This window comes from Hydra vulgaris, chromosome 11 (assembly GCF_038396675.1).
Source record: "Hydra vulgaris chromosome 11, alternate assembly HydraT2T_AEP".
NCBI classification, from domain to species: domain Eukaryota; kingdom Metazoa; phylum Cnidaria; class Hydrozoa; order Anthoathecata; family Hydridae; genus Hydra; species Hydra vulgaris.
In genome coordinates, this window is record NC_088930.1 from 49,929,753 (window position 1) to 49,942,500 (window position 12,748).

The 12,748-nt window shown below is 28.6% G+C and overlaps 1 protein-coding gene across 1 annotated transcript in view; it reads left to right on the forward strand.

Annotated features, from left to right (window-relative positions):
- The first annotated feature begins 553 nt into the window (after window positions 1-553).
- LOC101241857 (uncharacterized) overlaps window positions 554-12,748 on the forward strand; it is a 95,120-nt gene continuing 82,925 nt past the window's right edge. Inside the window, exon 1 of the mRNA XM_065809108.1 lies at window positions 554-703. Coding sequence (XP_065665180.1) covers window positions 698-703 — 6 coding nt within the window. The 5' untranslated portion in view covers window positions 554-697. The remainder of the gene's footprint in view (window positions 704-12,748) is intronic.

Consider the following 12,748-nt stretch of genomic DNA (forward strand, 5'->3'; position numbering starts at 1 on the left):
AAATCGGAATTCTTCGAAAATTCTTATGAAATTAATAGTTTCATAAAATAATTGTACACTAACGATAAATTGCGAAATATTTTTTTCCTGTAACAAAGGAATTACGAAAGATTTTTCCGAAAAATAGTTACGGAAATTTACGATAAGTTTTGTACTCCGATTCGATTCGTTACGAAAAATCACGACCTATGATTTCCATGCTTACAAAAAACAATAAACATAGGAACAGCGGCATTTTACTAGTTTTCCCGCTTGAAAAAATTCGGGCCATCTCGTGACCGCAACCCATTAGTCGTAGTTAAATACGTTGGTAGAGCTTTTTATGTTAATTTTTAAGATAACGTACTACACGGTGTTATTTTTTAAATATATATTTATATAAAAGAATTTAACAAAAAGTTTATTTTAAAAATAATGAATAAACAAAGTATTCGATAACTTTTTTATTTTCACAGCGGAACACAGTAAAAACAATTCGGTATTCACAGTGGAACACAGCATATACAATTCGGTATTCAATCTTATATATTAAAAAATATTAATAATGTAAATTATTTCAAAATATTAAATAATGAATAAGAAGTTTTTAATATACAACTAAAAAAGTTTTGTAGAAAAAAAAATTGTATAAAAAGATTTAGAAACATAGAGTCACAGGATACCAGTCACAGGATACCAGCCAAATGTCATACAACACATGATGGTATGTTAAAATGATCTTTTTTTGTATTTAAAAAAAGTTTATAAACTCAAATAAATTTTTATAAACTTAATTTGTAAAGTTTTTGTTTACATCTGACAATAAACATACTTGATTAAATCGATGAAAGTTATATTAAGTATTTTTAAAGTGTTTCATATCATTTTTATTCAAATTTAAAATTGGTTTTAATTCAACTGTTTGATGTAAAACGGTTTTCAAACAAAACAGCGTCGCGATGCTGTTTTAAGAAGATTAGGTCGTTACGTTAAAATAGCCCTCAAAAAAGATCCGTCTTGCTAATTTGATATGAATGGCGTATACCTAATAAAAAATTTTTATGTCTTAAAGTTTTATAAAATACAGGTTTTTAAGATGGGTGGGATGCAAGCAGGTCTAGTTGATCGGAGTGTTAAGCCGAGAGCCGAGACAATAATTATTTAACAAAATCTACTGAGAGATTAAAAAAAACTTAATAACTATTGCAAATTTAAATCTCAAAGAAGGTAAAAGATAAAAGCTAAGAATGATAAAAATTTTATCACATGGAATCCATAAAGCATTTTTTTTTTAAATTTAACAACTAAAAAGTTTACTAGCAGGGGTGATTCTTAAAATAAAATGAGAGTGAAGAGTAAATTCTTAGTGAAAAGTGCCGACTTCTTTTTTAAAAAAAGGTCCAAAAAATCACCCGACTGAAATGTGTCAAATGACCGACTAACCGACTATATTATTTAAAAAAACTGTCTATAACTCAAAATTCATTAGAGAGTGTTCCATAGAATCGCCCTTGCATACAGGATTGATAAAATATCTCATTTAAAACATTAAAGAAAAGTAGGGTAATTATGTCAGATTTAATTTTTACAAATTGAAATTGCAGTAAAATAAACAAATATTTCTAGTTTAAAAATATAATTTTATTAAGAAGAGTCTATACTTTGTTAATATATTAAATAATAAATTCTTAAGTTACTTTTGCGCATACGTTGACTTTTTTATAATAAAACAACCAGAAATGAACTTGTTTATATAATTTGTTGCTTTTTTGTTAACATTACGGGTTTGTCAGTACAACTTATAAAATTGAAAAATGTCACTTTGTTCATAGAAAAAACTTCTCACTTGTGGTAAAGAAAATTAACTCGGGGAAATAAAAGTTTAATATAAAACCCAATTTTTATGTAATGGTAGAAAGAGCTCCTTAACCAAAGACACCTAGAATACCTGCAATAGTAAACTACAAAGCGATGCTATTATTACAAACTAAAAATCAATTTTCCGATCTCTAAAGCAGGTTAAAGTTAAAAGACCAACCAGTTGTTAATTTTTTTGCAGAAATTGTTATATATAAGTTTCGCATTAGTGAACACCGTCCAACTCGCGTGTAAGTATTTGCTGAAGAAATAAAGAAAATGACAGAAAAACAGAAAAACCAAATTTTAAGAATTTACAAGATAATAAACTGTGTCATTTGCACACAGTTTGTTCGTGTATCTACTCTAAAATATTCTTCTCATGTCAAACAACAACCCCATAACAAACACTAATCACAACAACAGCCTTCCTAGTTAGCACACATACGTCGATAAAAAGTTAGAACAATTTTGCGCGTTGCATTGGCCAACATTAAACGCCAAGTTTGTTATTATATCATTTTGGTTACAAATGTAACGTTGATAACAACCAAAAAACAACGTTGTATTTTAAGTCAGCATTTCGTAATACTTTACGTTTATTCAACGTTGTATTTTACGTTGGCAAAACGTTGTATTTTACGTTGGGAAAACGTTGTATTTTACGTTTGTAATAAACAAAGAGTCAAGTGTTCTTGATATTGAGTGTGGGGTCATCAAGGCTCAATCTTAGGACCGTTATTTTTTTAAATTTACATCAATAATAGGCATAAAGCATTATCTATAGTATCTTCAATAATGTATGCTGATGACACAGCTTTGTTTTATAATCATAGTAATTTAAAATAGATGTTCTGAACAATGAATACTGAACTAGAAAACTTTAATTCATGGTTTAGACCAAATAAACTATCCCTAAATTGTGAAAAAACAAACTACATCTTGTTTCATAAAACAGGTCAATCAATGTTTCTACCGTTAAAAACTCCAGAGTTGCTTATTAACAACATAACACGGAACAAATAAAATAACAATAAAACGGTATCATCTGGTATTTTATATAAATGTTGCCCGTTTCTTGATTTCTGTTCGAGAAAAAAACTTTACTTTAGTCTAATTCATAGTCATCTCACATATGCTAATAATGTGGGCTAATGCACACATAACAAAAATAATCAAATTACAAGGCCTACAAAACCATGCTTGTAAAGCAACTCATTATCTAAGTAGAATGGATAATCCTTCTAATGCGATGACAAATATGAAAGTCTTAAACTTGGAAAAACTTAATTAATATCAGATTCTTATTTTTATGATTTTTATTCTTTTTTTGATATATTTTTGTCATCATTTTCTTAATGTTTTAATCTGCGATTAAATAGCTTCCATAAAAATTATATTAAAAAAACTAAAACCCGGGGTTGTAAATTTTTAATTATGTCACATGGCCCCAAAACATGGAAAAACGTAAAAAATCAAAAATTAAAAGACTTAAATGGAATATCGTCTTTTAAACAGAAAGAAGGTTGCATATTCTTAGTTTGTAAAAATGATTGCAATAAATAAAGAATAAAAAAATATTATAAGTAAAAAAAAATTTTTTTTTAAATAAATATAATAACAGTAGAAATTGTAATTACAAAGCTAATTACAAAAGAATTATTCCCTTAACAGCGCATAATGGCGTTGTTAAGGGAATCTGCGAAAGAAATTTTTATGGAGTTTTATACTCAAAAATGCTGAATCTTAATCTAAACTATTAATATGCATTGAACCAATGTGAAGTTATACACATTTGGTCAACGTTGATCTATATACATTGGGTTAACGTTGATCCCTATACATTGGATCAGTGTTGGATTAAGATCAAAAAAACAACCAACTTTTGCGATGTTTTTACATACTTGAATCCTTTGCTAACTACTTATAAACACGTCGTTATTATGGTAGATTCCCTTAACAGCGCATAATGGCGTTGTTAAGGGAATCTGCGAAAGAAATTTTTATGGAGTTTTATATTCAAAAATGCTGAATCTTAATCTAAACTATTAATATGCATTGAACCAATGTGAAGTTATACACATTTGGTCAACGTTGATCTATATACATTGGGTTAACGTTGATCCCTATACATTGGATCAGTGTTGGATTAATATCAAAAAAACAACCAACTTTTGCGATGTTTTTACATACTTGAATCCTTTGCTAACTACTTATAAACATGTCGTTATTATGGTATTCAATAATATAAATACGATAAAACGAACATTAAATTAACGTTGTATTTGCATCGGAGAAAACAGCCGATGTTTGCGATGTATTTGCATACGTTGGCCGAATGTAAGCCTCTAAGCTAGCTGGGTTTATCGGTTTGTTTTTTTAGTTTATTTATAAAACCTTAGTGGGTACGTATCGTGTTATTTTTATATTTTCTGACATTGAACAGCTAAATAAACATCAGGAGTAACTTTTTTTTTTTTATTTACTTATTATTTTTTTTTTTTACACGTTTTACTAAACTGTTTTACAATAAAGCAGTTAAAATAAAATAAATCATCACATAATAAGAAATAAGTAAAAGATAAAAGATGACGAATACTCGTAGAAGACCAATTAATAAGATAAAAGTAATACAAATTAAAATTTTCGGTTTATAATAATATCTTTCTTTTAATACAGTCTTTGAAGCAAAGTATAAAAATGGCTAAGTATACTAAGTAAACAGAGAGAATATTTAAAGATAAAGAACTTAAACTACCCACACCATAAAGCAATCAAATTTTAAGATATTTTCGAAAATTTACTTAAGAATACGCTAACTAATTTCGATATTAATTTCGATATTAATTATAGAGTTCAATTTCCACCACGTCCCTGGTAGTACCGCGCTCAACTTATTTCTCCGCGCAGCGGCTTTGTTCGTCAAGGTTTGTGTTTCGGAGTTATAGAGTTGGGAGAGGATTATAATCACAAGTAGCCTCCTCATCTGTAGTGGCCTTCTTGGCCTTGGGGAGGTGAATAACAAAAATAAAAATAATAAAAATATCAACAATATTAACTACTTACGCATAACTAACTAAAAGAGGTAATCTATTTTTAGTAAGTTAATAGAAATTACCCTTGTTAAAACTATGAGATGGTTTCTATACACGGTAAAGTTTTGACTGTTTATCCGGTAAAGTTTATCCGGTTATTCAGACCGTAAAATTTTGATAACTTTTTGGAATTAAATCAACAACAACAATAACAAACTATTTATTTTCCGTGAATCATTTTTACAATAGTATTAATAACAATAATAATAATAACAATAATAATTAAAAATAAAAGTAAATAATTTAATTATAAAAATATAAGATAACAAAATTAATACAAATTATAGTAATAATAAGTGTGTTTACAATAATAACGATGAATAAAAAAAAATTAAATAATATTAATAAATACCAGAATAGTTTATTATGTTTGTTATAGGAATAAAATTATTTATAATAATAAAGTTAATGGTTCATAAGGATGGTGTCACTCATACAGAAGTCAGCTCAAAGAGGTGACACTAATTTTTGAATATAATATAAATAATAAAAAGTACATAAGAACATAGAGTTAAAAATTAACAGAAATCATAATTTGCAGCTTATAATAATAAAAAAGGAAAAAATAAGCAAATAAAAAAGTACTGATAATAACTGTTGTAATAACGATAAGAAAATTAAAACTTTTTTTATAATTAAAAGTATTATATTTTTCAGAATTTTTAAAAATTGATTTTGTTTATAGTAAAGAAAAGGCATTTTAAGTTGTAGTTTTTTGAACTTATTTAAAACGCATACAACGCTCCTGTTCTATTCACAGATGCACTAATACGAAACAAAATACTTACCATACTTCTGAGTTGATAAGATGGTTTTGGGGGCCATTTGGAAATTAATAGGCCCAATTTAGAAACTCAAGAAGTTTTGCTTTTTTTTGTCATGCCTAGTGGAAAAATTTTTATGATTTTGGAACCCTAATGGAAGAGGGTTTTTTTGGGAGGAGGGGGAGGGCCTCCAACTCACTTGCCACGGCGCTGCATATACAACACTGCGAATTTCATAATATAGAAATCAGATTATACTCAACGGTTGATACAGTTGATAAAACGCCTTTTGTAAATCGATAAAAACACCACAAACAAAATGCTTTTCTGATTTTTTCTATTATAGTTATTATAGTATATAGTTATTGTGTGGCAAGTAGAATATTTTGATAGAAAACATAAATTTTTCAAGAAGTTTACTAATGTTAATTCATGAAAGCTTAGAGCCATTTTAAAATACTAAAATAACACGAATAAGTTTTAAAATATCAGGAAATGTTCTATAATGAATGAAGAATTTAATAGTTTTAGAAAGAACAAGGTTGCAAAGCTGAAACTTGGGGTCAGTGATACATTTTTAGGTTGCCATGGTTTTTTAAAGGAGAAGTGGAAATTGATCTATTTGTCGTCTCTCGTATCTACTGTGGTAAATCCGCGCATGCAGCCTCTACGCGGTCCAACTAGAAACTTGGATCAGTGATCAAGGCCAATGCAAGGCGGGACTCCATTGATAAGGAGACATAAAGATCTTATCCAAACGCATCTTAAATGATTATGGGGTCAACACCCCCATAGTTTTGGTACAAACTTATTGACCGTTACGAGCAATAGAATCACGATAAATGATAGACCCTCAATTGGATAGGGGGGTATAACTGTCAATAAACAAACAGCAGAAGCTGATGTTGCTGAAGCATGTATAGATATGAATGTGTCAAGATATTTGGTCCTGTCCTGAGTGTTTCATGAAATTCAAGATCGGAAAAGAGCTAAGATCACATTTGGCACAAATTCAACAACAAAAAAATGTTAAATGTTTTAGAGATAAAAGTCGGGTCAGTTATGTAAATTTCACTTTCTTGCAAACAGTTGGGAGATGATTTGGGAGAAATCAGGTTGTTAATTGAGAAAAATCAGTTTGTTTAGCTCATTAAAATACCCTTCTCGAAATTTTGTTACTAAATGTGTATAACAAAAGTTTTCCATTTTGAATGCTTTCTCTGTAAGAGGTTGTCCACAAATAACGGCACGCAATTTTTAACCATTTTGAATCCTCCGTCCCCCCCCCCCTTTTGTTACAACGTAACTTTTTATTAACAAGAGTTGTCAAAAAACAATTAATTCACCCTCTTCCCCCTAGAGCACGACGTAATTTATGAACAACCCCTAACAGATAGTGTAGTATGAGATTTTTACTTTTTTTTACTCCCCAGTAAAAACCTCATATGAAGTTTTTACCGCGGAGCAAAAACGCGTATGAAATTTTTACTCTCTTTACTCGTTTAAGAAGTTTTACGTAGCACTATTAAAATCTTAATGTTTATGTAGCGCTATAAGAATTTTTATGTTTATATAGGGTTATTAAAAGTAAAACTTTTAATAGTAATTATATTATTAACTTACATTCAGTTTACATAAGTTACATAAAGTAAAAGTTACACATAATGTCATAAAACCTTTTATAAACAATTTATTTCCAATTTCTACTTCTTTAAGGAATTAAAATTGTTATATAAACTGATAAAATGTGTCTTATCTTTATATTCAAATCTTTAATCTTTAATCCCGATAAAGATTTTGTTTTAAAGTTAATGATACTAATTCCCGTTATCATTGTTACTATCGTTACCAGCGTTCGAAAAAAAAAAGAAGAATTTTGCTATGCAAAATAGTGTAATAAAATCTTAATATAAAAGATCAGTACGAAGTAAAGTTTTGTGGTAATATTTCAAAAAAGTATTTTTGGATACTAAAAATTAAGGGGCAAACAATTCAAAATGTTTCCGTTTATTTTATTTTTTTCAACATTTTTCAAATGTTTCCAAAACTTTTATTTTATTTTCAACTACTTTATATAATTTTGATAAATGTCTGTAATTACTTTGCATAATTTCAATTTATTTAGTACATATTTATACAAAATCTATGAATGTTATGAAAGTTATGAGAAGATAATGAATAGTGATAAGCTAAATTGAATAGCAAATAATTTTTTCAGAAAAAAAAAAGTTTTAGAACAGTATAACATTAAAGTGGTTTTCAGTTAAATTGTCAAAAAATATTCACTAAGCTGTATAAGTGTTAAACTACATGGGTAAGTCAGCCATTTTAATACCTCTCCATATTTACTATATGCTTTTATATCAATACCTATGGCACAAGCAATTATTTCTAAATCAGTCACTTATGTTCTATCGCTCATCTACCACTTTCATTAAGATATGGTTATTTGGTTTAAATGTAATTTTATCATTAATTGGTTTATCATCGATTGGTTTAAATAAGTCATTTTATCATTAATTTGTGTACACATGTCTTACAATTTGTTCTCTTATAATTTCATAATTGCTTTCACTGCCTGTAATGATATAAGATATTGCTCTAAAAAAGCAATTATTATCACCTATGGTTCTGTAGAGTTATTTAGGACACGAAAGTAGATTAATATCTAATGTAAATATAAATTTCTGATCAGGCAAATTTCAAATTTTTCAGAAATAGCGCTTCTCATTTCAATAGTTGCATATTTTACAGTCTTATCATTAGTAACTTCCATATTCACATCAAATGTATTTTCTATTTCATCACTAGTTATTTTTTCATTATATAAAGATAACGTTGACAAGTTGTACTTTGTTTTTAAAATTTGATCCTTTAGATTTTTCAAGGTACAGTTATTTGTGCTTGAAAATCTTTACTTACACATTTTTGCTTTTTTTGAGATTTTACTATGTTAAGATAAGCTTCATCAAAAAGTTCATTGTTTATTTTATTCATCGCATGAAACATTTTTGAAACTATTTTTTTTGTTGTAAGAATCATCATTGCTAAGTGCATCGTATCATTAAAATCAATTAAATTGATTTTAATGATATGATGCACTTCAATCTAAATCAATGGGAAGAACTGCTTTCCTTTGGTAAAGCTAAGAAAATGGTGAAAAACCAGTAAACTTGTGCTTTCTAGCTTTCAACGAAAACGAAACACTATCAATAATATATGACCATTCCAGAACAGACTCATCCAGCACCTCAATTAATCTACGCTTTATTGTTTGATTCTGTCATTCAACTAAACCATTAGCTTGAGGATGATACACAATCGTAATTCTTAGAATTGTTCCTGTTTTTGAACGAAGTTCTTTTTAAATTTCATTTACACACTCACGACCCTGATCATTTACTTGTATTTTGAAACAACCATGTCGACATATCTGTTTATACAAAAACAAGGCCACTGATCTAGCAGTTTTATCAGTAAGTGCTTCAACTTAAACTTATTTATTGGACTCGTCTACTAATACAACCAGATACTTGTAACCATTAACTTCTGGTAGTTGTGTTATATTGATTCCTACTTGTTTCATATTACTTTTTTGAATTATAATATTTTGCAGTTATGGTTTTGTCTGAAGATTTTTATTTTTTGACATTTGTCACTTTGGTAAACATAGGTTATAATACCTTTTATTATTGCATACCAAAAAATTAACTTGAGTTATTTTTTGGTATGCAGTAATAAAAGGTATTATAACATATGTATGACTAGATAAAGTTTTAGATATTATTTCCTCCTTGAACAAACTTTATTATGCATTGTTGTTCATCTCTGTTCCAAATAACTTTTCTCTAAATAAAAAAAAAGAAGCAATAAACTAAAAATAGTATGAGAATTAAAGCTAAAAATTATTAAATCATAATACCCTGGGGTTAAAGTAGAATAGTAAATTAAGTGGAACGGTATTAAAAAGTTCAAATTGTTTGTTGAAAGGGATGCGGAATAGCCCATTGGAGTGTAGAATCATTCCTTCAAATTTTTGCATTAGGTGTATTTTTGCTAGATGTACTTTTACTGTATTTCAAGATCTCGAGATGACTAATACTACTTAATACTAGTCATAAATTTTAGCAAAAATTAAAATTTAACTTCAATAAAAACCAGCGCCCAAAGGAAAACGACCTACTACTTTAAAGAGATAAATTAGGCGTAATATATGACAATCCCATAGTAAGAAAAAACAAAAAACAACAACTTAAAAACGAGGTGGAACGGTTGCAAAGAAATATTGAGCGAAGCGGAACAATTTCTTGATTTGTCGGCTAAGGAGGAGCGGTGTTCCCCTGCGTTCCCCGAACTTTAACCTCTAATAACACTTAAACCAGGTAAGAAGATTTTAACAATTTTTATTTACTTAAAACATTTAGTAACTTATGTTTATCTCGATGTAACAAGATAAAAATGACAAAAATTGGTTTAAGCATTAATGAAATATAAATATAACTTTGCAGTTTTGTTTACATGATATAATTCATTACGATAAATTATAAATGGCTTTGTTTGTCTTCTGAAATTAGCTTTATCACCTTTACTTAAAACTTCTTTTAGATAGTTATATATTTTAGATAACTAGATATATCTGCAAATCTAGCATGTATATTGTTTAAATGTAACTCCGCTAATAATAACAGAGAGTAAAAATAAAAAGAAAGAGGGAGTAGAAATCTCATACGCTTTTTAACTCCGCGGTAAAAATTTCATATGAGATTTTTACTGGGGAGTAAAAAAACTCGGGAGTCAAAATCTCATACTGCACCGGGCTCTAACGCTTTGTCTTTTTAATTTTGCATAGCTCAATTTTCATAATCATCTACCTTGTTTAATAAGCATTTAACAGAAATGCAGCTTTATTTTAACAACAATCTATCTGGTATAAATTTAGTACTTGCAGCTGTAGATAAGTAGATCGCTCAAAATAAGGTTTTGAGTTTTTAAAAAAACGCAGACCAGATATCATACTATTTTTGTGAGAAATGTGCTGCTATAAGGGCGGACTGGCATGGGCGAAAAGCGAAGAAGTCCACCTGGGCCGGTTAATATAGGGGCTCTAAATTTAAATTATGAATTTGTAATACTATGGTAAATTGGCTGTCTATCATGAAGTCTAGTCTATTATTTTAGTTTCATATCCGCTACAATCAATAATCAAATAATAATATGAATATGATTCTTAATATAGTGTTGTATTATTCAATTATCAGCTTAGTATGTTGGCATTGTTCTCAATAAGTATATTTAGCTATAAATAGCTCCTAATATCATAATACTGTAATATTGTTAGTATATCGGCCGCCACCCAACAGCCAATACACACATGGGTGTGGATATACTAGGCACTTCAACATCTGAGAACATTAATGGTTTTTAAAATCATCATCTGTCATTCATAGTATTTGATCCAGAGTAATAAACTTATAGTTATATTTTGACATTAAGTGAGACATAAATGACATTAAGGCTGTTGATATGAATATTTTCTTTCGCTGCGGTATCAAATCCAAAACTATATCCAAATAATTTAGCCACTATCACAAATACAAACAAATCAATAAACTTTTTTAGTGTTTTTTATAAAATTATTTTATAAAGGAAAATTAAATTAAATACAAGATAATAAATAAAGAGGACATTTATAAACAATTAATTTAATTTGTTTTGCTGGCATTAATTTTTATTTAATTTGTTTGGTGTTTCAGATAATACAAATAAATGCAAGTTATCCGAGTTTGATAAAACCCACAGTATGCAGAGCTGTTTAATTTATATTTATAAAATACTATATTCTCTAAACATGCATGTTTCTGCATACAGTAATTTATAAAGTATTTTTTAACTTTGTCTGTAACTGAAGTTAACTGCGAGAGAACGTTTAGCAAACTTAAGATTATAGAATCCCGTCTTCGTTCCAGTTTATGTCAAGAAAACTTAGAGGCACTAATTGTTATGTCAGTAGAGACAACTATTAAAAGACATTGACATATCTGCAGTTTTAGAGTATCTTAAAAAAGCTCAAGTTTAATGTATAAAATGTTATCCTAAAGTGGTATATTATATGTTGTTCCTTAATTATAAACTGTTAACTTTTTTTTTTACCTACCTACATTGATTTATTTTCCTCATATTAAAGTAAAAGTTAAATTATTTTACTATTTGTCTATTGTTTGCATTGTAAAATAAATGATAATTCCTTGGAATTATCATTTATTTTATATTACAAACAATAGCTTAGACATAAACATAGATAATACTAAATAGAGCTTAAAAACTTTGCTAATACTATACAGGTGGGGCTACAAAATTTAAATTAGAAAAAGTTAGGTAACTTGCATGTTTTTTTAGTTGGAAGGGGAAGCGCGACAGCATCGCTATATTTACACCTATGATAATATTATTATACTTTTGAGCCGCTATATTTTATCCCCACCTGGGCTGATATACTCCCAGTCTGCCTCTATACTGCTACATTGACTAATTTATACCTGCCCCCAGCCCAAACCCTCAGTTGATATAGCAGCATCCCCTTAATGTTCTACCTATAATTAACCGATGTAGCAGCGCTCCCTTGGATGTTCTCATTATATCAATATTTTGTCTGGTCTGCGTTTTTTGAAAGCTAAAAAACCTCATTTTGAGCCATACTTTTCTGTTTACCGCACATCTATGGTAAAAGGACCAAATTCCATCTGCATCTTTATAATTTGGTTATAAAAACATTTGAACAATTAGATCTTATTTTATTTGTTCGAATGCAGACTGGGTCCTTCTCTCAATAGCCATCTATTTTATGCTGATGATAATGTCTTGTGTGCACTCTCAGCCAAAGGTTTCCAGAACTTAATTGACATGTGCTCTAGTTATGCTTTGAAGCATAATATAATTTTGAGCAATAACGATTCAGAATGTTCTTTAAAAGCTATGAGCCCCTAAAAAAAAGCCACGGACGACACCTTTATGAAGTATCATAAAATGATGAAAAATATTCCAGAAAAATATTAT